Here is a 27872-nt window from a genome sequence, read left to right on the forward strand (position 1 = left end):
ACATCTCTGAGTGTGTTCCCACATAGCCTGAAGAGCATAGGAATGAACTTCATCAAACAAACAAATCTAGCTCTTCTATTCTAATTACCCATCACTTCATTTGTCAAAGTGCCACCTCTCAGTGACAGGGTAACCAAATTATAGGTTTCCTGACTTAATCCTCCGGGAAAAGCAGCACAAGCCTACAGTGACAGTCTTGGTCAGAAAAGGCAAAATCATCCTGTGATGGAATCATGCCAAACAGCTCCCAACAAGAATAACTCTTACAGGAACATCCTCTAGGAGCTACAAATGCGATTTCCATTTCACAATATCTGACTTTTAGACAGAAAAGGAAAAATTATACTGTACTTTGATTTTCTTGATCTTCAGGTGGTTCTAGAACTTTTACAAACTCCACATTCACATGGATTTCAACTCCCAGCATCAGGGCCACTTTGAATAGGATCAGCTGCAACTGACGAATGCCTGTTGGAAAGGAAAGGGGGAAGAGAAAAAGTGTCAGGAGCAATGCTTGAGCACCTTCTGCATACAGGGTACTATATAATCGCAGCTCAGGAATCTCTGAGCACAGCACTGTACCAACCGTGATTACTATAAGAACTAATTATGTGGCAACCACTCAGGGTTTTCTCACTTAACCCTCATTGTGACCTGTTGGGATAATTATTCCCATTTTATAGATGAGATGTTGAGGCTCTGTAAGGTGAAGTGACTTGCTGAAGGTCAAACAGCAGCAAAACTAGAATGAGGACCAAGATCTGTCTGATTCCAAGACTGTGCTCTAGCATTTAGAAAATGCTACAATGATGGAGGCTCTCCCTTCCCTGCCTCCTCCCTGAGATGGGCCACAGGTCTGATGCAGTAAAGACAGAAAGAAGAGTAGATAAAAAAGAAAGAAAGAAAGAAAGAAAGAAAGAAAGAAAGAAAGAAAGAAAGAAAGAAAGAAAGAAAGAAAGAAAGAAAGAGAAAGAAAGAAAGAAAAAAGAAAGAAAAAAGAAAAGAAAAGAAAAGAAGACTAGACCTAGACACTCATGGCCACCAGTCAAATCAGTGACAAAATGGCTCATTTTGTAGAGAACTGGGCCTAAGCTCTTAGCCATCCAGGGGCAGGGGCAGGTGGGGAATCCTCTCCATAGAGCTGGACTCATGGTAATTCGCCTCCTACCCACTTTCCTAAACTCCCCCAACAAGTGGTACCACCTCGTTCCTCTACCTCGTCCCCACACATTTAGCACATGGGTATGCCTCCAAATATTTTTTTGTAGAACAAGAAACTTTCTGGGAATCCCTCTGTATTTTGTGAGCTTTGTTCACTTAACATTTATTGAGCATCTACAATGGGCTAGGTGCCATGGTCGGCACAGAGACACAGAACTCACTCCAGGGGAGGAAACGCAGGTGGACAGGCTAGGGCAGGCCAGGGAGGTGGTGGAGGGAAGTGGAAGGACAGGGCCTGAGCTGCCGTCCTGGAAGCCTAGAGAGTACTAAATCCCACAGATGGAGATGACTGCAAGGTTAGGAGGCTTCTGGAGGTGGGAATCTCAGTGACCATCACCCTTACAGGGCGGTGGGGGAAGAAATCAGATCCAATGGGACACATAGACAAAGCCTACATCCCCTCTTTCTAGAATAAATGCTTTGTAATAGAAAAAGATAAAGGCAAGAGCAGAGGGTGGAGGGGCAGTGAGGTAAGGGGCAGGAGAGCAGGAGGAAGCAGAGGGGCTGAGCAGCCACCTCTGCCTGGGACACAGGGCGAGGGGAAGAAACGGGTCCCGGATGGAGGCGAGTGCAGGAGGAAGGAGAGGGGTCAGGAGTGCCAGCCAGTGGCTTCTCCTCCCCAGATCGCAGGAGGCAGGCCATCTGCTCAGGAGGAGGAGGCTGTGGTGGAGGTTTGGAGCGGCCGCCTGGGAACTGGAGGAGGATGCTGGCACAGGACAGTCGGGAACTGCTGAGCAGTGCTGGGGGCTGGGGCACAGCTGGGGCTGGGGACCAGGGTGGGTCTGAAAGGAAGCCAGCCCCCCTCCTGCCTGGAAACAGGCCGAGGCAGAGGCCTGGCCACTCCTCATCATTCCAAGGTTCCTAATCTATCTTGTTCCAGCACATGGTAGATGTTGAAAAAAATTGCCCTGCTTCCTTTCTCACAGGCAATGGAATCGCTCTGGTCAACGAGCACCCTGAATATCGGGATCCCAGATCCAGAGTCCTGCCAGTATTTCTGTGCAGTGGGGTTTTCCCAAGAACTAGGGGTTAAATGGGAGCCCCACCAGTGGAGCAGAGAGGGGCTCTGGGCCAGCGGGGAAGGCAGCCCGACAGACTGCGGGCCCTCACAAGGCCCCCCTGGTGCCCAGCTCTGCCTCTCAGGAGGGCTTGTTGAGAAAGTGGTGCTCGGTGCTGTAGTTCTGAATTGGTAACATGCATTCTTCTGTGGGTGGTAGAGAATAGCCCAAAAGCTGACACTGCAGCCTTCTGGGCAAACCCAAATTTCTTTCCAATGGACTCCTAGGATTTTCTCATCCCAGAGTGGGAATAAAGTCTGGGGCCATTGCTGATCGGTTCCCCTGTAGCTGTGACTAAATTACACCCTTTGTGGCTGACCACCGTCTCCAGTCATTCCTCTGAGTCCCACACCCTTTCCCATCGGTTCCAGTCCTCATGAGAACGTGGCTCACAGGGCTCTCCTCCCACCCACGGGTTGAGACTGCAGCTCTGAAATCTAAAGCTGGGGACCCTGGCTGCATCTGGCTCACTGTACACCAAATGGACACAAAGCATTTTCCGAGTACCTACTACTGGTCAGGCATGGTGATGAGCACATCACAAACTTGACCTCACTTGATCCTCTCAGCAGTCCTGGGAGGCAGGCATTCATCACGTGAATGGAGACCAAAGCTGGGTCTGTGTGTCAAGCACTCTTTTATGCCCTGGAGACCCTCTAGTGAACAAGACATGCCACAGGCCCCGACCTCGTGGTAGTTACAGCTCAGTGGGGCACACGTAGCACAGAGCCGGCATAAGGCACAAAGCAGGCCCTTTGGGAAATGTCTACCAGTTGAATGAATGGATCCCCCAGCGACTTGTAAGCTGGAATATCCCAGAGGCTCCTCACTGTGTAGAGATGTGCCCCACCCAGAGTTAGCCCCATCCTTGAACAGGGTGCCACCACTGGTTCTACTCACTGATGTGGTCAATGGAGCCAGCGCAGAACTTCCCATAGAACTTCTTGGCCCCCAGGCCCCGTAGGTCATGGATGGTGAAAGGCCAGAGGTGCAGCACATTGTTCCTGGAGAAGGTGTCTCTCTTCTCCACCACAACCACTTTGGCCCCTAGGTAGGCAAGTTCAATGGCAGTGCGCAAACCACATGGTCCTCCTCCAATGATGAGACACTGCAAGAAGTAAGAGAGGAGAGAGATGTTCAGTGGCCCCTAGCACTGTGACACAAACCCCTAGTCAATAGCTAACTGGGTTGCTCAAATCAACCAGCAAGTACAAACCAAGTACCTGTTAGGACCCGCCATTCATCCACTCAAGGCACCTTACCTGTGAGCCAAACTAGGCACTGCGCCAAACCCTGGGAAAGACGCAGAGTTTTAAAGGGATTTGGGGGGAGGCACAGAAAGATACACTTGAGGTTCTGAGTCAGATTAACCTGGGCTTAAACCCCAGCTCTGGCATTTGACTTCTTAGCTTCCTCATCTGTGAATGAGTCTATTACTTTTCCTTCATAGAATTATCAAAAATAAGACGGCTTTTAAAAAGCTGATGGTGCATCACTGTGACCTTGGATTAGGCAATGGTTTCTTAGATGTGATAACAAAAGCACAGCAACAAAAGAAGAAAGAGATAAATTGGACTTCATGCCTAAAGCCTTTTGTGCTTCAAAGGCCACCATAAGGAAGTGAAAAGATGGGAGAAAATGCCTGCAAGTCGTATATCTGATAAGGGGCTAGTATTCAAATATATAAAGAGTTTAACAACTTAATAATAAAAAATAAGATGACCCAATTAAGGAATAGGCAGATGATCTGAATAGAAATTTTTTTCAAGGAAGGTATACAAGTGGCCAATAAGCACATGAAAAGATGCTCAACGTCATTAGCTATCAAGGAAATGCAAATCAAAGCCATAATGAGATGCCACCTCATATCCACTAGGATGACTATAATCAAAAAGACAAAAATAAAAGTTTTGGTAAAGATGTGGAGAAACTGGAACCCACATACATTGCTGGCAGACAAGTAAAATGGTATAGATGCTTTGGAACAGTCCAGTAGTTCTTCAAAAAGTTAAACACAGAGTTGCCATATGAGTCAGCAATTGTATTCCTACGCATAAACCCAAGAGAAATGAAAATACATGTCTACACAAGAATGTGTACGTGAATGTCCATGGCAGCATTATTCTTTATACTCCAAAAATAAAAACAACTGAAATGTCCATTAATTGATGAATAAATAAAATGTGCTATATCCATACAATGGATTATTCAACTAAAAAAGGAATGAAGTCGTGATAATATAGATGAACCTTGAAAATGTCATGCTAAATGAATGAAATCAGAGCGACACATACTGGATGATTCCATTCATAGAAAATGTCCAGAATAGGCAAATTAATGGAGATAGAAAGTAGGTTAGTGGCTACTAGGGAATGGGGGAAAGGAGAGTGGAGAATGACTGCTAATTGGCATGTGGTTTCTTTTTCTGGTGATGAGATATTTTAGAATTTGATAGTTGGGGTGGTGGCACAACTTTGTGAATATATTAAAGCCACTGAATCATATACTTTAAACAGGTGAATGATATAGTATGTGAGTTACACCTTAATAAAATACTTGTATGAGAAGTAAAAGCACATGTTATGAAGTTTGGTACAAGCTAGTGTAGATTTTTCTACACTGACTTTTATTCTTGTCACTAAGACCCAGTCCCTGTCTTCTAGGGTTTCTCCATCTCGTGGCAAACTCAGACTTGTGGAATAAGTAGCCAGAACTCTTTGTGGCTAGTTCTATTGGGGGCCCAGAAGAGGAGATGTTGACCCTGTCTGATAAGCTGGAAAAGACTTCACACTTTCTTTAACAAAGACCTTCTTTAACGATGCCATCTTCACCATCATTCTCACCATCGCCATCATCACCACCATCCTCATCATCACCCTCACCACCTCCTCACCACCATCCTTTAAAAAAAAATTATGTATTCATGAGAGGCATAGAGAGAGAGGCAGAGACACAGGCAGAGGGAAAAGCAGATTCCCCACAGGGAGCCTGATGTGGGACTTGATCCCAGGAACTCAGGATCATGACCTGAGCCAAAGGCAGACGCTGAACCACCAAGCCACCCAGGCGCCCCACCCTCACCACCGTCCTTCATCATCACCCCCACCCTCACCATCACCATCACCAGAGTCTGCATCTGTTGAACACTTACTACATGCCAGACACTCAGTCTATGTGCATCATGTGTTCTAGCTCTTAGTCCTCACAACAAACCGAGGAGGAAGAAACCTGTTATTCTCATTACACAGATGGGAAAACTGAGGCACAATGCAGCTAGAGAACCCAGGTGGTCTCACTCCAAAGCCCATCACACTGTACTACTACTTCTGTCCTACTTGTGCCAGGAATAAAAAGAAGAAAGAACATTTCAGTAGATGAGATCACCCATTCGAAGAGAAAGAAGTTCAAGATGGATAGAGAGGAGGATGCTTTGGGAGAAGGGAAAGGAAGGAGAGGCAAGAGATGAGGGTCAGTCTGGAGCCAGACGCTAAAAGTCCTAACCACCAAGCGAAGGACTATGGCCTTGCTCCCGCAGACCCTGAGGCCAGGGTGAGCAGAGGTGACAAAACCGGATTCTATACAAGCCCCACACTAGGTCTCAATGGACATTGCAATGTTGAACAAGACAGAGGTCGTTCCCCAAGGAAGCTGCAGCCTATTAGGAGAAAAGGCACAACATGGAATGACCTAACTGGTTTTACTGGGCAAAAGCCCTTCTACTCAATGTCACCAGTACCATATAAAGACAGGGGAAATGACAGTAGACTCCTGTGCAGCACCCAGCCCTGCCCCCAGGCAGCCCCTGAAGCACCTTCACGGGCCAGGGTCTGCCTGGGGCTGGAGGAGGTGGAGGCGTGGGTGATGGGATCTAGATCCCTGAGGATACCCCAGCAAGGCAACCAAGAAGGAGACCTGTACCCACACCTCACTGTTCCACATTGCTGAGGCGTCTGGAAACTTCCCTTCTGCTCAAGATCAGACCTTATCTTAAAAAAAAAAAAAAAAATTCATTTCTCTTCCCCTAGCAAATATTCCATTGCCCAGTTATCACTCCTCTGGGGCCTCTGGGGTCTCAAAGGGAAAGTACAAACAAGCATATCAGAAACTCCCACACCACAATCAGTGCGGCTTACTGGCTGGAACCTTCCAGAGAGTTTGTGGAGACCTCATTAGGAGAAATGAAGTCACCACTGAGATAGAGCTCAGTCCAGAGACGTTGGGGGAGCGGGTATGCAAATCCTTTTGCCTCCCTTCTGGTTGGAGTAGACCGCGGAGAACCGCTCCTTATCTCACACCCCGAACAGCTCCTCTGGCTTGACATAGCCAGACCATGACGGGCATGTCAAAGGAAGATTCCAAGCCCTGACACTCTGAGGTTGCCTCTGGGGTTAAAGCCTGGATTCACTGCATTTCTTTGCAGTTAGTGCATCTTTTCCTGTTTGCTGACTCCTGTCACTGGGGGGCCAGGGATGGTGCGGGGGTGGGAGGATATGGGGGGGGAAGAGGGCAGGAAGAAAAGGAGGGGAGCAGGCCTGACCCCACGCTGCTCCCAGAGCAAGGCAGGAGATACCTTTCCCACCTGAAGGGGGGCTGCTGGGAAGTCTTCCTGCCGATGGTAGCCAGTGTACTGTTCCCTACCCACCCAGCAGACCCCAAAACCCCACCAGCGAAAACTCAGTCTTCCCACTGCTCTGGGCCCCAACAAATACTTCGGGCCTGAAATTTCAGACACGCCAGTCACACTGTAATCTAAAGTCAAAGCAAATACCAACGGGCCTAATTATATAAAGGGAGAAAATTCAGTGCAGATGTTATCAAGACAGGAGGGAAGGCTTGTTGGCAGGGGCCGGGCCAGCTCCTCTCGGAAAACACTTGTTATGATTAACATGGTAACTGGGAGTTCTGAGCAGAGGCCGGAGCCTGCAGCTGCTAGGGGCCCGGGCAGAGGGCAGGAAAGACGGCGGCCACCCCAGTGTGCCCACAGGTGATGCTCTGGATGCTGGGCACGGTGCAAAGAGACCGCAGGTGCCAAGTGTCGTGACAGCTCAATCTGGAAAAAAAAAAAAACGAAAACAAAAACCCTCTCCACGTTTCCCAGACCTGTCTGGGCTCTCACTGCTTGAGGATTTGTTGCCAAGGAAAGAAAACTTTTCATTAAAACTCAGCCCCCAGGCCTTCCTTGAGCCCCTAATTATACTGCACATTCCATCCACAGGTTCTGTCCTTAATGCTACCCCAGAACTAAGCTCTGCGTGTTATAATTATCCGCATCTGTTTCCCAGGCCGGCGGGAGTGCTCCTCAAAAGCTGTCCCCCCCAATCCTCTGCCCTGTGGGACTCAGAGCCCAGCACACGGCCAGGCACACAGGAGGCCCCAGTAAACAGCTGATGGATGAATGAACTTCTCACACCCTCCCCCCCACCCAGTTCTGGCTTTCCATCAGTAACCGGGATGGTCAGCGCATGTCAGCCAGGGTTTACGTCTGCATTTCCCACCCAGGCCGGGGGAGCTGGGGTCTGCCAAGGCCACCGGCATCACGGACGTCAGCAGATCAGTGTGCTCAGGCGACATAAATTTATTGCCCAGTGGGAGTGGGGCAGATCCAACACACCACCAGGAAGTCCATTGTATAGATAAGCTTGGCTGGGCTCAGGCCTCTGCATTCGTGGAGAAACAAACACCACATGGAAACATCAGCTCTTATTTATCAAGGGGTGGGAAGAGGGGACAAGGGGACTAGCCCATGATGGTGCTTCAGGCACGCGGCTGGGGCAGTCCCGGTCACACAGGGCTCTCGTGCCACCCGAGAGGAGCCCCGCAAGCACTCCCCCATTGCTTGATGACCCGGTGCAGCTTCCAATCCACCAGTGGGTGGGTGTGCTGGGGCTGTGCCAAGAATGCTAAAGGTATTCGGTCCCCACAGGGAAACCCCAGGGGGCCCAGGGGCTAAGCCAGGGGTTAGCAGTCTGGAGACTTGATTTCCGCTCCTCAACTCTGCCTCCAATTTCCTGGGGAGCTCTGTGTGCAGACGGTCCAGGGAGGCGGGGTGCAGAGAGCCAGCACTTGCAGGCAGCGGGCCCGACCAGGGCCTGCCGCTGGTTAGCTGGCTTACCCGGCGCTCTCCACCTTGTTGAAAAGGAGGATTACAGTATGTAAACTGTCTCACGCCCAGAACTTTCTAGGGCCCAGGTGCTGTGTCAATCACTTCGTGTATTTTGTCCTTCCCACCACGGCCCTATGAGGTCAGTGTCATCATCACCCCAGCTTTGTAAATGAGCGAGCTGAGGAACAGAAAAAGTTCAGCCACCGGCTCCGGGTGACCTTATCTCCGTTTTTGAGCAAAGAAACAGGGACCAGATGGAGCCAGAGCTCATGCAAGTCCAGGAAGCCACTTCAGCAGGTGCCGTGGCCGTGAGGGTTTGGCCACGGGCAGTGCAAATCTTCTCCTGTGCCTCTGGAGTGGGGACGGCCCTGGCCCTGGCAGGGAGCTGGGCCGTGTGAGGTCACACACGACGTCATCTCCCTGGTAGGAGCAGCCCTCCGGCATGTGACCTGCAGGCCACCCCCCGGAGCAGCCCTCTGGTTCCAGGGATGGGCCTGCACACGTCCCGGTGTGGCTTCCCAGCCTCACCGGCTCATCTGACCCCAGGCAGGAAGGCCCTGACTGCTGCTCCTGGGTTACCACGCATGCAAACGGCTCATCTCAGAATTGAAGGACAGAGAGTTCTCTGATACATGCTAGAACTGGGGGGCTTGCAGCAGGTGCCAGGCCTCACACCCCTGTCCCACGCGGCAGCACCCAGGAGAGACACGCCGCCACTTAAGTCTCTAGCCGGGGAGGAGCCTCTGTGCGGCGGGTGGTGGGCAGGCAGGGGCTCTTCCTGGGGACTTCAAGGGCCACTCTGGGCAGGGAGCTACATCTCCTCAGACTGGACAGGGCCCTGCCCTACTCTCAACTCTCCTGTATCAGAGTCCCACCCAGTTATTCCTGAGTAACAATTAACACCACTTACGAACTTCAGAAATCTACAGAGAGGAAAAGGAAAAAGATATCCTGTTCTCTTTGCCTGCTCTCAAAAAAAAAAAAAAAAAATAATAATAATAATAACACAAATCCCTCTGAGAAACATTCCATTCCTCCCTGTCCTTCCCTTCCAGCTTGAGCCAGCACCCCAAGGAGCGACTGTAACCAGTGGCCAGGGGGCTGGATTTTCAGGGACAGTTTCGTGTGCAAACACTCTGCCCCTTGGCCTTGTGAGTTGGCTGGTCTGAAGTTCTGAGTACAGCCCTCAAGGCTGTGCTTCCTGCCTCTGGGTGCTGTGAGTACCCTCATGGTATCTCATCACCTGGGCATGAGTTTCTTGAAACCAGGGCATGCGTGTCGGTCCCCAACCCAGCCCCCACTGGCAGGAGCGTGCAGGACTCCTTTCTCTGCAGATGACAAAGCCCCAACTCTGTCCCACCTTTGTTGATGCCTGTACCTCCCATGTTGGGAAGGGCAACAGTATAATCAGAGTGTTCAAAACAGCAGTAATAAAACTCAGAGCCCACACTGACCGCCTGCTTACAACGTGCAAGAGCTGTGCTAAGCCCTTTGTAAGAAGCGCGTCTCCTTTCATTCCTACAGAAACCCCGAGTTAGGCATATTTGTTGCTGTCTGGCAGCTGATTAAACTGGAGTTCGGGAAGCTTCTATGACTTGTCTGGGGTCACAGAACTAGAGTGGGAGGTAATCTGTGACCCCAGAGTCCATGTGTGAAATCACAAGCCTGTATATTCACTCGTCCAGGGTTCGTGGGGGCCCTAGGTGGTAGAGGATTAACACGTCCCCTCCTCCACTATGAGACCTAAGGACCACTGAGCACCCTGCAGAACTATAGAGGATGCAAGAGAGGGCTGCAGTTCTCAAACCTCAGAGGCTGGCTGGCAGGAACCAGGGTAAAAGCACAACAACAAAATCAGACCTTATCATGGCCTTGAGGCCCTAGGACCCTCCACTCCAATTTTTCCTGCTTTCTGCTCAGACCACACTTCCCGCCCTCTTTGTACTCCAGCCATGATGGCCTCACTAAGTACACACAGGGCCTTTTTCATTTGCTTTGCTCCCTGTCTGGAATGTTCTCCACACACACCCCAAATTATAATAATAAAATATATAAAATAGGGATCCCTGGGTGGCGCAGCGGTTTGGCGCCTGCCTTTGGCCCAGGGCACGATCCTGGAGACCCGGGATCGAATCCCACGTCAGGCTCCCGGGGCATGGAGCCTGCTTCTCCCTCTGCCTGTGTCTCTGCCTCTCTCTCCCTCTCTCTGTGTGACTATCATAAATAAATAAAAATTAAAAAAAAAGAAAAAAATATATAAAATAAACAGACAAAAATTATGTAAACTAAAATTTTATATAATTGTATTTATTTTCTAATACAAAAAAAAAAGGAGGGGGAATCTATTGCAAAAAATATATAGGTTTATCCTATTTTCCTTCATATTAACATCTAGCTTTCCAAACATTTTAAATGTTGGTAAATATTTCCAGGCCCACTTGTGTATTTTTCCATTGTGCGCTCTGCTTTTTTTTTTTTTTTTTCTGTTTGTAATCTAGAAGCTGTATTACAATATTTTCTTTCTAACATTTTCCCAAAGGTTTTCAACTATACAGAAAAGTTGAAAGGATTTTAGTGAACAAACAAGTACCTACTACCTAGATTCAATAATTAGATTTTACTCTCCTTGCCTTATCACCTATTTATTTATCTGCCTGTCCCTCTACCTTTTCATCAATTGATCTTATTTTTTTAGGTGCATTCCAACTAGATTACAGAATCGGTACCTTTCCTCCCAAATACTTGAGGATGAATATCATTGACTGAAGTTCAAGGTTTGTTCAAATCCTTTTTTGTTTTTTAAGATAAGGTGTTCATTCGATGAAATGCACACATCTTAAACACATTCATTTGATGTGACAAATGACACTCTGTTTTGCCTCTTGGATCATGGGTTTTCTCCCATCGGTGGCCTTTCTTCCAGTGAGTTTTCATCCTCTGGGTTCTGGAGCTGGCATCTTGGTGTGTGTGGTTATCAGTCAGGAGTTTCTAGTCTAGGGGCAGGGTCTGGGGTCAACCAGCTGGCTGCCTTGGCTCCCTTTTCTCCCTCAGGAAAGCAGATGTCCCAGGCCCTTCCAAGACCCCCAAAAGGCGTGTGAAGGAACCTCACATTCCATGAGGAGGAACAGCCAAAGGAGCCTTCTGAGATGAGCAGAGGCCAGATGTATTTGAAGCCGAGAAATCTCAGGCCAGTTATAATCCATATGTGGGGAAAAAGTAGAGCTAAGATACACAAACAATCCGGCATCCAGAAATAGATACGCTAGTTCATTTTCATCACTTTCTCTTTTTGCTAAGGCTCTTCGAGCCTGTAAGTTCAGACAGGTTGGGGTCCCCACAGTATGTGACAACAGCCAGCACCCAAAGTCCTTCCTTCACCGCCACCTGAACCTAGCATGCCTATGTCACAGCTGCAGCCAACAAGGCACTTGGCTCCGGCAACCACGCCTTTGGTCACCGGCCACAGAGCCTACTGCAGGTGAGAGGGGCAGGGAGGTAGCAGACTGGGAATCCACACAGCCCCCCTTTGTGCCAGTTCTCCATGAATTTTAATGATTTGTGACTCCCTCAAAGGCAGAGGCATGTCTGGCTTGCCTTTGTGTCCCAAGCAGCTAGCCTGGCACAGGGTTAGTGATCAGTGATAATTAGAAAAAAAGAAGTGAGCCTATTTGGCAGGCTCTAGGTAGACTAGCACCCTTTGGGGGCCAAGCTAGAAAGATGGCTGTGAGAGCAGCAGGCACTGGCAAGATCCAGTAGGAAAAACTACAGCAAGGCAGGACGCCCTTGCTGGCTGGGACCACGGAACCTTAATCCAGTGAGAAAGGTAGAACCCACGCCGAGCATCCAGCAACCTACACCTTCCCAACCCAGAGATCCCAGGCAGGGCTGCAACCAGCACTCAGCGATCTGCCGGTGACAAACATTTCCACTCAACAGGTGCCATGACTGGGGACAGCCTGAGGTCAGGAGACACATCTACTGAGTATTTTACACATGCTGACCTGCAGCAGATGCGTAAAGTCCACAAACTCGCTTCCATTGTGAAAGTGGCACTGCTTTTCCCAGTTTACAGTTGAGAAATTGAGACTCAGGTGACATGACTTCATAGAGCTAGCATTTACTGAACTCTAATTCTGTGTCAAGTACCGATCTAAGGGCTTCATATATGTTAACTCAAGCAAACCTCATGGCAGCCCCAAATTAGGAAGTCAAGGCCCAGAATGGTAAAATGGAGCACCCGGGATTGCATCCCAGGAAGGAGGAGCTGGCATTCTGATCCAGTCTTCAAGTTCCAAAACACAGATTCAGGTCACACCCGCCCAAGATCACACAGCTAGCAACATACAGAGCCAGGAGTCACTGCTAGGTCCCTATGACCACCAGGAGGCTCGATCCTCTTACGTCATCCTCTCTGACACCTTTCTCCCACGGGTCTACTATCCATTTCTGGCCCTTTTTTTTTTCTCCCTCGCAGGTACTCTGACTCCTCCACCGGGGCTACCTCATCCTATGACCACACATGGTGGCTGGCAAGGCAGACAGCAGCCTTGTCCCAGGCTGACCTGTACAGAAAGGCCACTCTGGGCCTGGTAATGGATCTTCATGACGAAAGGCCAGGTGCTCTGTCCACGTTCACAGACTCTTATTGCTCTGGGGTCAGTAAAGGAGAGACTATTTACCTGAGCCTAGCAGCTGTTTCTGCAGCCAGCCCAGAGCTGGGCCAAGGGCCCAAGGAATGCAGGGCCACCCCTGCCACTCCACAGCTATATCAGGACCAGCAAATACTCAGCCAAGAGCCCTGGAATATTCCGTGAGGAGGAGATGGCAGGTAAGAATATGCTAGAAGAACGTTCTATTAAGCATATGCTGCCTTCCAGGGCTCCTGGGTGGCTCAGTTGGTTGAATGTCTGCCTTCAGCTCAGGTTATGATCCCAGGGTCTTGGGATCAAGCCCCAAGTCAGGCTCTCTGCTCAGCAGGGAGTCTGCTTCTCCCTCTCCCTCTGCCCCTGCCCATGCTCTCTCTCATGCACACACTCCTACTCTCTAATAAATAAATAAAAATCTTTTGAAAAAGAAAGAATATAATATGCTGGCTTCCTTCATCGTCTTCATTTATAGGGTCTCCAGCCCCCTGGGCAGGTGCTGGATGAATACAGCTTAGGGTCTAAGCATGACTTGGTTCAGACATGCCAACAGGTAGACACTCCCCAGCCCTCTAAGGGGCCCCGCCGGGAAACAGTACACCTGGGTTCTGAAGCAGGAAGGCCATTTCGCAACTGTGTGACTTCGGCACAGCAGCTCATTATAGTCCAGTTATCTGACCTCCGTTTGCTCAACCATAAACAAGGAATTAGGGCAGCTCCTGCCAACTAGGCTTGTGAGGGGAATGGAATCAATGAACTGCAGAGCTGTTCACGAGAGAACCTAGCAGAGCATGTGGTAAGCATCCAATAAATGGCAGCTTTTGACTGATGGCTCATCTCCCCCCTCCCCTCTTCCCAAGCAGAAGTTCTCTGCGTGTAAGCAGCATTCCCACCTCTAAGATCTCACGGTCCCAGCACACACCCAGGGACATGGATGCTGTGATCCGCCAGTTTCAAGGCTGGAAGTGTTTCACATTCCTTGGGGCAGATGTTTGCCTTTATCAGGGTATCTGTAGTATGGCAGATGAGGCCTGCCTGGAGCCTGGGCACCCAGGAGGCTGCCAGGACGCTGGCCCCCATACCAGCGAGCGGCCCTGTGCCCCCGAGCTCACAGGTGTGTGCACTGGCCAAGCTGGAAGGGACTTTAGATCAGGGGTCGGCACGCTTTTTGCCAACTGCTGGCTTAGATCATCCTGTCTGATGCTTCCTTCCACAGTGCCTCCTTTACCTTAGGGGATCCGAGGAGGTGTTCATCAATATTTCCTGAATGCTGATGGATTTTTGCCTGCTGCTGCGGCTGCCTGGAAGCCCTGCCCTGGATCCTGTGCAGAGGCGGCTTCTCACCACTCAGGTCTCAGCTCAAATACCACATTCCTCAGAGGCATCTTCCTCACCCCACCCCATTTACTCTTATCATCTCTTCTTGTTTTCATGGGGCGCTTACCACAACCCTCAATCTCTTTATTTGTTAACTAGTTCACCACCTCTCTCTCTCCCTCCCTCCCTCTCCATCAAAGCAAGTAATCTGCCTCCCTTATTCATGCTGTATCCCCAGAGGCCAGAAGAGTCCCTGACCTATAAAATCTGCCTTGCAAAATAAATAAATCAAATGAAAGCATACGCTTAACCCTAAATTGGGATGCTTGCAGAGACTAACCAAAATATCATAGTCAATATTTACTGAGACACTATCTTGGGGGCTGTACACATACTATCTTATTAAATGAGACAGAAACTAACTTATAAGATAGGAACTATTTTATCTCCTTCTCCCTAGTAATACTGAAGTGAAGGTCCCACTGCTCAAAAACATTTATCTGCTAAGAGGCAGATCTAAATTTCAAACCCAGGTCCATCCAGTTTGGCCCCAAGCTACTAACCACCACTCTTGCTTAATTTTGCTGGGGCTTTCTCAATTTAGCGGGTCCACAGATGATAATCTGTGGCTGATCAGATATGCTGATAAGTAGTGATGAGCCTTTGGACTTTTCAAAAATGGAGGGAAGATATTATCAGAAATATGCAAGCCTGTTTGTTAAACAATTTGTTTAAAAGCACAGGTTTGGGGGAGAAGGAAAGAAATGAAACTTGCAAAGAGGTAGGGATTTTCTCATCTTTCACCAGTGCAATAATTAGGGTCAGGTAGGGGAAACAACTTCAGATGTCATTGTCACAAAGCCAGTTAGAGGTGATGGCAAATCCTGAAGTTTCCCAAGAGAAAATCCATTTGGTCATTGTACCTCGATCCGTCTCCTGGGGTTGGGAGACATATCCAGAACCCAACCCACAGAAGGCTATGTAGGGAAGTCCCAAACCCAGATGGGCATCACCAGCTCCCGAAAGACACACCCCTGAGTATTTACAGAGAGATTTCTTCCCCAAAGAAGGGGCTTTACACCTTGCAGATAACAGCAGATAACACACGCCTCCCAGGCCATTCTCACCAGTGCAAGGTAGTTCTGACTGCACTGGCAGTTGCCACAAGAGAAATGAGCCAAATTGCCCAGAAGCTCTTGCTAACTTCCAAGCAGGTTACCTTACACTATAAAGTGGCTTGTAATTAAAATGTTTTCAAAACGGTGAATAGATCACAGTGTCTAGACATTGGGAGACTCCAACCCTACACCCTCGTGCCTGCCCATGATTACAACCTGCTGAAGAACACGTTTTCTTTATCAGAGCATCTTCAAAGGCACACTTCTGGAAGTCTCTCCTCACAGCCTGCTGGGGGCTGCTTGGGAATCCTTTCTGCCACCAAGAGGAAGGCACACCTGGGCATCTAGGGCACCTGCTCTCTGGAGGGGCCATGCCTGGGCCAGTGGAATGTCTGAGGTACCACCTCCTAGGCTGGTGGAGGAAGTCCACATATGGAAGGCAGGACTTCTGCAATCCAGAAGGGGTATTGCATCACAGCGGGTACCGTAACCCAGAGGGGAAGGATTACCCGTAAGCCTCCAGGTAGAACAAACAAACTGCTTCCCCAGTGCAAACACGAGATGGAGGTGGAAGGGGGAGTGATGAGGTAGGTAAGGACATGGTTTCAGCTCTGCTGAACTATTCAAAGGAAAAATAAAGCATTCGGAAAACACTATCCTAGCTCCTGTAGTATCTGCTCCTACCCATGAGCCAAGGAGAAAAGGATAGTTATCATTTATTCATTCATGTATTCATTAAAAAAAAAAAAACACTCAACACATTTTTCCCCCTAGGCATCATGTGAGTGCCAGAGAAAGAGAGATGGACACGTCACATGTTCTGCCCATAGGTACTCCCACTTTAGCAAAGGAAATAAAACAAAAAAACACTGAAGTATTTGAACAAGATGGAGTTCACCAAGTGAATACGTAGAGGGATTGGGAAAGAGCAGGGGCAGAAATCTGGAAGGAAGCCACTCTCAGGCTGGGTGAAGAGGCCCCAATAGCTGGGAATGGAAAGGGTTACACGAGACACACTTGGTCCATAAAGAGATTTAGTTTCCAAGTTGTTGCATGAGTGTCAGGTACTCCTGGAAAAATCTGGAAAGCATGTAGAAATCCCCATAGTTGACCCACAGAGCCAAGAGACGAAGAGATTCAGATTTTTACAGTAGCCGTAACCTCTACTTAGTGGAAGTCTACTCTGCGTCAGGTATGGTATGTGTTGATTTCATTTACTAATTACAAACCTGTAGAGTAGGCGTCATTATGACTATTTTATAGATGGTAAAGTGGAGGCTCTCGAGTGTCAAGTAACCTGCCCATGGTTGCAGGTATCTGATGATGGCCACTATGCTCTTTCTGCGATGCCCTGGACCTCTGATCTTGAAGGCACTGCCCATAAGGGAAGACTCCATCACCCAAAACGAACGTGTCCAATAGAACAGAGTTTCTCAGCTTTCGCACCGTGGGCATTTGGGGCTGGATCATTTGTTGTGGAGCGGGGCTATCCTTTGAACTGCAGGATGTTTAGGAGCATCCCTGGCCTCTACCAACTGGATGCTAGTAGCAACCCCCACTCCCCAAAGCATGACAATGAAAAATATTTCTATCGCCAAATGTCCCTGGGGTACAAAATCGCCACCAGTTTAGAACCACTACAACAGAAACATAATGTGAGCCACACATGTAATTTTTAATTTTCTAGTAGTCCCATTTTGGGGGGAGAAACTGAAAAGAGAAAAAATTTAAAAACTTATTTAATTCAACACATCCAAAAAATATTTTAACATGTAATCAATATTAAAAATCATAGTGAAATATTGTACAACCTTTTTTTCATACTAAGTCTTTGAGATGAGGCATGTATTTTATACATACAGCACAGCTCAGTTTGGACTTGCCATATTTCAAGGGCCCTACCCATGTGGCTAATGGCTCCTATACTGGACAACACAGATCTAGAGGAAGAAAGAGTGAGCTCATCCACATTTTAAAATAGGTGGAAAAAAAAAAAAAGAATGGGTGGAAACAGAGGAGCAAAAGACAATGGTGACATGACCAGAGAGTATAAGAGACAAGTTCTGGGAATATTGATAGTTGGCAGCTTTTCCTTTCTGCTCTGAGAACTGCCTTCTCCCTACCAGCAATCCACTCACCCCATGGGATGGGATGGGACGAGCAGAGAGTGAAGAAAGGTCTCCATAAGGCAGGGTGGAGGGGAAACCAGAGAGAGGGAGCCCAGGGGAGGGGGCCCTGGGAGGCCCACCCACAAAGAAGACAGGGAGTTATGGGTGGCTTTTGGGGAGGCACCTCGTAGACTCCAGCAAGCAAGGCAGAGTCAGGGAGTCAAACAGATGCAGACAGCTCATCCACAATCTGGAAACGCCCAGAGTCACTTCCACCAGCAGAGGCTGACGCAGGGCTGATCTCAGCCCAACTAACCACTGAAACAAAGCCCTCAAAACCACAGTCTTAGTCAATCTGGAGCCAGACCCAGAAAAACTGAGGCCCTTGCCTGGGACCACTCAGCAACCATCCACACATCCTTGGGGTAATTCAAATGGTGGGGCTGGGGGCCCGGTCTTCATTTATTCAGCCATCTGGCCACTGCTACCCTGACAGGAGCATCACTCTCCCCCCATTGTGCACACACAGGACCACATAGCTGGGAAGGGCCAGGGCATGATACTTCACTCACTATTAAAGAAAAAAAAATCAAACCGAAGCACACAACTCAAGCTCAAACTCAAAGATGGTCCTCCCTTGAATATGAAATCAATTAATTCACTGATGTCTTATATAAGGAACAAGAAATAGAAAACCTTTTGCAACTAAAAAGCAGATAGCTCTGTGGACTAAAGAAGGAAGAAGGCAGGGAGGAGGATGGAAGACAAACAGAAGGGGGACCAGAAGAGAAGGGTCCCCACAGGGGAAAGGAGCTGAGGCGGGGGGGATGGCCAGAGCTCATGGAGATGGCAGCACCAGGCCTCAGGCAGGAGGACAGTGCTGTCCACCTCCACTCCACTGAGACCCGGGCACTGCTCTTTCAAACTGGGGATAAACACAAACCACCACTCAGAGGCCCCGCTCGATGAGAATCAGCATGGTGGTGGACCAGGGGCCCTGCCACATGTCCTGGAGAACCAGGTTTGGAGGGCAGCCTGCAGGTGTGCAGGTTGGAAGCCCAGGAGTCCTTGGGGCCTGCACCTCTCTTGCCTGCCTGACCCACCCTCTGAGTAGATAGTTCCAGAAGAGCACCTCCCCTTAGCTGATGTCTGGGGTTCAACCCGCTGTGCTGGGCACCCCTGAACGGCCCAGCACTCTCAGAGTTAACTCAGCCCCTGCACCCCACGCTCCCACCCAGCACCGGAACAGGGGTGGTGGGGGCACATTCCCTCACACCATCTCCCCTAATGGGAGCTGTCTCCTCACTGTGCAGATGGGTAAAACCGAGGCCCAGAGGCTGCAAGCCAACCTGTGTTGTTTCCCCTAGATGTCAGGGGGAATGAAGAGCATGTGTGTTATTAATATAATAACCTTAAAGGGAAAGGTTACATACGATATTTACACACACACACACACACACACACACACACACACACACACACACTACATGGGTAAAGGGCTTTATAAATTATAAAGTTTTATAAATGATGGCTACATCCTCTCGACAAGCTGATGGACCTCTTCAAAGGGGCTAGGGCCCACTTACAGAGTTCCTTCTAGTCTGTTATTCAACTAAGGACTGCCTCCTCCCCCCGCAGCACCATATCTAACCTCTGCTTCATCCCTTCATGGGCAAGGTCTTGTTTGCTTTTCCAAACCCACTTTTTAAGCACTGGAGAGCACTATGAGCCGCCTCCCATATTTCCAGGAGAAGCACGAGCTCCACTTAATGCCTTTAGGGATAGCCCTCCCCCTGCAGAGCTTTCAACTCCCCAGGTGAGGAAGCAAGGAAACCCCAACCAGCAACCTTCTAGTTCTAGGACTCCCGAGCTAAACACCTACTGTGTGCCTGGGAGGCATCTGGCATCTGCCGAAGGAAGTGTAGGATTTCAAAGTCTCTGGCCATATTTAGGAAACGTGATTGCAGGTGGGGGTTGGGGCTCAGCGTGAAGCAGTTTAGAGGAAGCATGCCAGGGCCTAGGGGGTCACATCAGTTTTCTCCAGGCCTCCAGAGGGCCAGAGCTTCTGCTTTCTCACACCCTGTATATGAGCTTGGACATCCTTGCTGCCTGCCTCCCTGGGGACAGCTGAGCCATGCAGTGTAGCCAAAGAACACTACTGGCTGGAACTGAACTGAACTACCAACTGAAGTCCTCTGCTTCGGGGCCTCAGTCTGCTCATCCATGAAATGGTACCAGTAACTTCTACCTGCATCACATTGCTGCCAGGAGGCTCAGATTCCAGCCCCAGCTGACACTCCAGGGGACGGCTCAGAGATGGCCAGACTCTGTCATCTGGACTGGAAGTAAGAGAGGGAGAAGCGGCTTAGGAAAGAGAGGATACAGGCAAGGAAGGTCTTCTGTGCGGGAAAGTGCTCTAGACCTGGTCAAATGTGGAATATTTCCCCACTGTGCCTTCCAGAACTAAATCATGGTTTCCTTTTAGCAGCGACCATTTATTGAAAGCTCATCACTTTCTTTCCAGCATCTAGAGCATTGTCATCATGACCCTAAATATGTGTGTGTGTGTGTATTGGCTGAAAGCTAATTGTTGCTCCAAGTCCTCTACAAACACCTCATGAAACAGGAGGAATCCTGGGGGAGACAGGTGAGGAACCCCTCCTTTGGCCATCGACCTTTTATTTTATTTTTTTTAAATAACTATCTAGGCTACAGGAAACCTTGCTTCCTCCCCTCCTGCTACATAAATGTGTATGGCAGAGATTCAGGACGAGAGTGATTCTGGGCACCTAGAGGCTGAGCGATCGGGGTAACCTCACTGGCCCCTTGCGCTTGACAGAGAAATCAAAAACCATAGGACCCAATAGGCTCTGGTTACCACTGTGGCTATTAACGCCCCCAAATTACGCTCCACCCAACCCCCTTCTCCTAGCAGCCTGAAGCAAGGGATCCCCAAAGTCATTCCCTCAAAGCTCATTCTTGTGTCGGTAAAAAAATGGAAAGGCTCAGGGGTGGGCTTGGCTTAATATAGCGTCTGGAATCAATTTGTGAAGCCTCTCAGAGAACTGAGACTATTTCACCACAAAACCCCAATGGCACTTTCTGGGACAGACAGGACAGGGCACTCAGGAGCTCGGTGTCCCATGGACAACTTGGAAATGGGCCCCTCCTCCAGTTTACCTCTCCTGGGCTGGGACTGCTGAGGATCCGCTGAGTTCCAGCCCTGCAGCCTCCGTGGACAGGGATGCCCAGTGGCTATGGCCTGCAGGGCGCCCTCCTCTGGGATACAGACACCAGTAGGAGGAAGGTGAACAGAGAGCAGCTCACAGGGCAGGGAGATAGCCGAGGTCTAAAGAGCCCCACTGTTCAGATTTCTTTTGCTCTGACAACTGGTAATCACGACCGAAGTAATGACCTTACTCTGTGTCAGGCACTGTTCTAAGTGCTTTACTATATGAATTCCTTCAGGTCTTATTCTTACCCAGTTAGGTGGGTACCATTATCTTCTCTGCTTTACCACTGAGGAAATTGAGGTACAGGGTGGTTAAGTAACATGCTGAAAGTCACACAACTATCACAGATCCCAGCCAGCATCCCCCTGGTGATATTGAAGATACGAGACACGCCACCAACCCCTCTTAGCCCAGCTCAGTCTCAGAAACACTCCCTTCTCTCGCCGGCCTGGGCAGAGCAGAGAGGGGTGGATTCTGGGCTCTGAGCTGGAGCGGAGGCTCTGTGTTTGGGCTAGAACAGGGAGGAGGACACACAGAGTACGGACTTTGATCCTCCCTTGCTGTACCCCAAATGGATGCCCATCAGGCTGAGACTCTGGCAATCATCTGAACAAATGGTGCAATGTTCAGCCGGCCACACCGTACATTTTTGCCTACTCTGAAAATTAAGCTGGAACAGAATGTGGTTCCAAGGCTCAGGAGAGTTAAACAGCAGAAAGTAAGACCACAACACATGTCATCTGAACTCAGTGACCACAAAGCCTTTTTGGATTCAGTGCTTAATTAAGAAAAACAAAAAAAGGAGGATATGGAGTCATGATGGCATCGAGCCACTTCCCCCCATACTCCTAACTTCCTGTATAATGAAGCATTCTGTCTCTTTAGCACCTTATCACCAAGATAACAATAGGCTACGTTTCTCCACTTAAGAGCAGTTGGCTTGAAACAACAGACGCAGAAGCAATGCGAGTGGCCGAGGGTCTGCAGAACCACCGAGGATACTGATTAATGGGTTTCCCAGGTCTGCTATCAGCTGTTCCAGACACTAAGAGTAGGCACTGTTCTTAAAACATGCTACACCAAAGGCCCTATCGCAGGCACTCCAGGGAGATTAGCCTACGCATTCCCAACCTGTGAGTCAGCCTGGAGGTGAGCCAGAGAGAGCCAAGGTGGACAGAGGAAAGGCCAGGAGAGGTCTGAGAGCCTGTGGTTCTCACTGTTGCTCCAAGAATGGAGACTGGCACACCCACGGGGCATTAAGACACCAGCTCGGACTGGAACAATGGACCACCTGGTCTGGCCTTAATTAAAAGAGAGACACAGAATTACACCACATTTAGAAGAGGTCTTAAAGGGGCTGTTAGAACCTTGCATGGCACAGAAGAGACAGAGCAGAGTAGGGAGGGACAGAGAGAGGAACTTACACTTTTGAGGACTTCCTTTGTGCTATGAATGATTCCTAATGTGGTGGTAAAGGTCGTAAGGTATGTTTTAACACTGCTGTTTTAGAGAAGAGAGAATTGGGACTAACGCCACTCAAGTGACTGGCCCAGTGTCCCAGACTAGTAAGTGAAGGAGCTGAGATGGGACCCAGGTCGCACCCAGGCTCTTCCCAGCATGACCTGCTGCTGTGCACAAGCAGGCCCCACACAGCTCCTGACCCCTAGTGCCTAGCTCTGTTTCATCAGGTCAGGGGTCCTCTACGTGCCATGGGTCACTCTGGCAACCCAGTGAAGCCTATAGGCACCTTCTTAGAATAACATCTTGAAATGCATAGAACAAAAGGTGAACACATTCAACAACATATCTAATAATATATTAAAAAATAGGATCTAGCCACAGCTCTAACACCTTACAAGATTTCCAAATGATAATGAGTGTAAACCAGAGGCTGAGGAACTGTAACAAGCACAAGGACAAATGGAAACATCTGTGATTTCTATTGGCCATAGAATCACAGGCACTCCTAATGCAGGTTTGCTGCCAACATTCATGACTGGGGACAATGCTACATTTTGGTTAGAGGTGAGTGAAAATTAAAATTTCCCCCCATACAAGTTCACAGACTCCTGAAGATTAAGCAAACCTCATAACAGAACAGGTGGCAAATAAACACATGAAAAGATACTCGCCATCATGTCATTAAGGAAATGCAAATTCAAACAATAATGAGATACCACTACGTGGCTCATCAAGTGCCCAAAATCTAGAACACTGACAGCATCAAATGCTTCAGAACAACAAGAACTGACATTCATCGCTGGCAGAAATGCAAATTGGTACAGTCACTTTGGGTGAGAGTCTGACAGTTTCTTACAAAACTACACATACTCTTAACCATATGACCAAGGAGCAATTGGGCTCCTTGGTATTTGCCCAACGAAGTTGAAAATTTATGTCCATACAAAGACCTGCACAGGGTTGTTTATAGCAGCTTTATTCATAGTTGCCAAAACTTGGAAGCAACCAAAACGTCCATTTGGTAAGTAAATGGATAAATTCTGCTACATTCAGATGATGGAATATGAGCCCCAGAGAGAAATGAGCTAGGAAGCCATGAAAAGACACGGAGGAGACTGTGTGTTCCAACTGTGTGACATTCTGGAAAATAACATCAAAGAACTATGGAGACAGTAAAAAGACCATGGTTGCTAGTGCCTGGGAAGGTGGGGAGAGGGGTGAACAGGCAAAGCACAGAGGATTTTTAGGACATGAAATATTCTGTATGACATCATTATGATAGATACATGACATCACTGTTTAAACCCACAGAATGAACAACACCAAGAATGAACCCTGAGGTAAATATGGACTTTGAGCAGTGACGATGTGTCAGTATAGATTCATCAGTCAAAATAAATCTACCACTCTCGGGGCGGGGTGGGGGGTGGGGATGGTGTGGATAGTGAAGGCGGCAGGGGGTATATGGGAAACCTCCGTACCTTCCTCTTAATTTTGCTGTGAACCTAAAACTGCTCTGATAAAAATTAAAAAAACAAAAACACCCCAAACTCCCAAAAAACCACAGAGTAGAGCAACACTACCATGAGTACTCAGCATGGGGACACCTGTAAACCTTTCCCTCAGACCTGTAGGGCAAAAGAGTAAGTTTGCCTTTCCTGGATGCTCACAACATTGTAGGCTCTCATCGAAGCGGCTGCACTTCCTGCTTACAACTCCTTGAAGAGAGTAATATTGCCTTCATTTTACAGATTAGAAAATTCAGGTTTCAAGGTTGAATCTTAAGACAAGTTAGATAAATCTGCTTACAACAGTCTGAGTTACTGGATTAATCTAATCAGAGCGATGGCAAAGCGAGCTGTTAAAAAACCTTTTACCTCGAAACTCCTTAAATTTGTGCAAATAAAACAAAATAAATCAGGTTGCTGAAGCTGATATAAAGCTGCGAATGCTAACTTTAACCCCAAATTTAGAAGCTATTACACCCATCAAAAGAGCTTCAGGAACGTTAACTGAGAGCATCCTAAAAGCACTCACTCAAATGTGAAATTCTAAAACCATGAATTTGTAAGTGCAAATTAGTGTTGTTGTTAAATTAATGTTGTTAAATATTTTGGACAGGATTTCTTTTTATTTTATTTTATTTATTTACTTACTTGCTTATTTATGGTGAGAACAAGCAGGGAGAAGGGGAGCGGGGGAGAGAAAAATCTTAAGCAGACTCTGCACTGAGTGCAGAGCTCCGTCTCACAACCCCGAGATCATAACCTGAGTAGAAACAAATAGCCCCATGCTCAACCGACTGAGCCACCCAGGTGCCCCTAGACAGGATTTCTTTTGAAAATTAGGGTAAGAATGGAGTCTGAGCACCAGCCCCTGCCCTATCTTTGACACTCCATACTAAATGTTGAAGAACTACTGTGGTTGGAGGCACAATGGGTTTCGTATTTCTGACACTGTAAGTGCCTACAGTGAGGTCCTCACTCAAAAGGTCAATTCATTGGACCCTGCAGTCTGGGACCCCTGGTTCTGAACATTCTTGCATTCTTCCATTTATCCCATGAAATTCCAGGCAAGCCCTTTAGTCTGGTTAAGTCTCAGTTTCCCCATCTATAAAGTCAAGATGGTAACACCAGCCCTTATTGCCTCACAGAGTGAGGAGGAGAATCAAGTGAGATGCTAGGTGCAAAACTGCTTCTTGAGCAGAGAAGTGTAATCTCATTGTGATGCATCACTAAATGCTAATAAAGGATAAGTCATTCAGTAGGATCTGGGGTCCCGTGGTAAATCTGAGCGGGGTGGGGGGAGTTCAAGAGGCTCTGGCAGAAATAGCAGGGATCATAAATCCACGCTGCCCACACCTGTCACTGAGGTTAGCAGCAGCAGAAAAGCCAATGATGTGCTCTTTAGGGCAGCCCTTCCTGCCAACAAGGCATGAAAACATGGGGAGAGTGGGACGCCCGGGTGGCTCAGCGGTTGAGCATCTGGCTTCGGCTTGGGGCATGATCCCAGAGTCTGGGGATCGAGTCCCACATGGGGCTCTTAGCATGGAGCCTGCCCCCTCCCCCTCTGTCATGAATAAATAAAACATGGGGAGAATTTGGACCTGGTGATACTCAGGTTCACAATTCCTTGCAAGGGAGCAGAACTTGCATTCCCCCCTCCGCCAACGACCAGGGCTCGTGGACTTCACCTAGGTGCCTCTCTCTAGGGAGGAGAGTTTCAAGGAGATGGTGACCTGCCACGTCCAATGTCTGAAAGACACGGAGTAGGCAAGGATATGACAGTTGTCCTGGGCTCGGCTAACTCCAAGGTCCCCGGGGACCCGGAAAACAATCAACTCTGCTGGCCTGGTGGGAAGAAAGCTGGAACAAGAGGGAGGTGAAACCACAGGAACAAGGAGTACACAGCTCACCTTCCCCAAGACCCTAGTTGAGAAGGGAGGAAGAAACAGATCTGACGCCATCAGTTCTGTGAGAAGGGACGGCTGCAGGAGGCTGGGGAGGGAGCTGAAGGAAACTGGCCTGGGCTTTTTTAAAAGGCTGTCCTGGCATCACCATGTGCAGCTCAGCACGGAGTTACCCTAAGTCGGTCCCGAGACGGTCTGCCCTGAGACCTTCCCTACCAGGGCAGGTTAGAGGCAGATCTCCCAGGGTGGGGTCAGCCTGCAGCCAGGGCAGCGAGAAACCTGTGGACACGACTGCAAAGACAGTCCCCGGGCTCCAGGATGGGCAAGCAAATGAAGGCAAGGAGAGGGAGGCTGGTGGCCGGGCAGGCAAAGGAGGAGTCGGCCGAGGACAGGACCCCAGGCTGGGGCCAGGTGCAGGGAGCGCGCCCTACTGAGAGGAGCAAGAGCTTTCAGAGGTGGTTACAGATGAGCATTTTTGGTAAGTTGGGTGGAGCAGGTTTGGGTGGTGGCAAACTCCGAGGCGTGGCCCTGGGAACGGGTTGCTGAGGCGGAGGTGGCAGGTGGCAGCTGCTAGAGCCGCAAAGGCGGAGGGTCTCTAAGGAGAGCGTAGGGGGTGTGGGCATAGGACACATGGGAATGCTGGCCACAGCAGGATGGGGAGGGGGTGGGGAGCAAGGAGCGCAGCGTGGCTAGGATGGGACAGGTGGGAAGGGAGTTCTGGAACACCAGGCTAGTGAGGTAGGAGCGGGGGCATCAGCCAGGGCACTAGGCCAAGCTGGGGGTGGGACTGTCCAACAGGTACCAGGGAGCCGCAGATTTGAGCAGAGCCACAGTCGCAGTCGGATCTGTGCTTTGGAAAGATGGTTCCACGGGGCGGGTAGCTGGGATGGAGAGGGAGGAAGGCAAAGGGGAGTTCAGAGACTGGAGACCGTGACCACCTGGGTAAGAGGTCACTGCTGCCACCAAAGTGGGGGAGGCGGGAACGGAGGGAAGGGGATGGGCATGAATGGAATTGCAAAGGAAGCAGCAGCAGGACTCAGAGACTGCTCAGGAGAAGTGAAGAAACCGGAGCAGGTGTCAGAATGAAGTTGAATGAATGTGATTTAAAGGTGCCAAAGGGGCATCCTAAAGACATCCACAGGTACCTGGGTGGGGCCATAGGGCTCAAGAAGGTAGGGATGGGGGGCACCTGGGTGGCTCAGAGGTTGAGTGTCTCCCTTCCACTCAGGTTGTAATCCCAGGGTCCTGGAATCAAGTCCCACATCGGGCTCCCTGCACAGAGCCTGCTTCTCCCTCTGCCTCTGTCTCTGCCTCTCTCTGTGTTTCTCGTGAATAAATAAATAAAATCTTAAAAAAAAAAAAAAGAAAAGAAAAAAGTAGGGACTGTAGAGTCATCTCCATGGGGAGTGACAGTTGAGTGTAGGGAAGGATCCCCCTAAGAAAGTACTCCCAACAGGAGCAAAAGGAGTCAGACACAAGCCTTTGAAGGACACTAAGTATGTCTTATGGAAAAGGAGAAAAAGCAAGAAGGTGGCTTTCAACTGAATCAGGAAAGTTGCATCACAAATGCAACAGGAGAGTTTCAAGGAGGAGGAGGTAATTAACCGCTACCAGGTACTTTAAGTGCTTTAGGTATAGTTCGCATATAACCTTCATCTCAGCCCTGTATGTTGGCGCTTATTATTATTCCCATTTCACAGATGAAGAAACAGAGGCAACATCACAATACTTAGTAGGTAGTCAAAGAGAGTTCTCAGAATAAAGCCAAACGTCGTTACAACAGACAACACGGAAGGCCCTTCGATGATCTGCCTCCTGGCCACCACCCCCAGGCTCCCCTCCTACCACTATCCACTTTGCTCACCCCAGCCCTGTCTTGGCTGTCTGGCTGCTTCTTCCAGCTGGCTGGGAGCTTTTCCGCCTCAGGGCCTTTGCACTTGCTGTCCTCTCTGAACAACCAGCTCTTTGCCTGGCTGACTGCTCCTCACCTAGAGATCTCAGCTTAAATGCCACCTCCCTGATGCCCTGTCTAGAATCAACTCCCCACCCCAGTTCTAGCACAACACCCACAACGTAAGGTCCTTCTTGGGATGACATGATAAAATATCTCCGCGTGTTTCTGTTCTCTCCTAACTGGACCGAAAGGCCTGCAAGTGTAGGCGTCTTCTCTGTCTTCACCCTTCCATGTGGCGCCCAGCTCA

The 27872-nt window shown here is 49.0% G+C and overlaps 1 protein-coding gene across 13 annotated transcripts in view; it reads right to left on the minus strand.

Annotated features, from left to right (window-relative positions):
- MICAL2 (microtubule associated monooxygenase, calponin and LIM domain containing 2) overlaps positions 1–27872 on the minus strand; it is a 222762-nt gene that overhangs the window by 136968 nt on the left and 57922 nt on the right. For all 13 annotated transcript variants that reach the window (XM_077866456.1, XM_077866455.1, XM_077866454.1 and 10 more), the window contains 2 exons: positions 3180–3387; positions 352–468 (listed from right to left, as the gene is read on the minus strand). In XM_077866456.1, coding sequence (XP_077722582.1) covers positions 352–468; positions 3180–3387 — 325 coding nt within the window. The remainder of the gene's footprint in view (positions 1–351; positions 469–3179; positions 3388–27872) is intronic.

Source organism: Canis aureus, chromosome 23 (genome assembly GCF_053574225.1).
Source record: "Canis aureus isolate CA01 chromosome 23, VMU_Caureus_v.1.0, whole genome shotgun sequence".
NCBI lineage: Eukaryota > Metazoa > Chordata > Mammalia > Carnivora > Canidae > Canis > Canis aureus.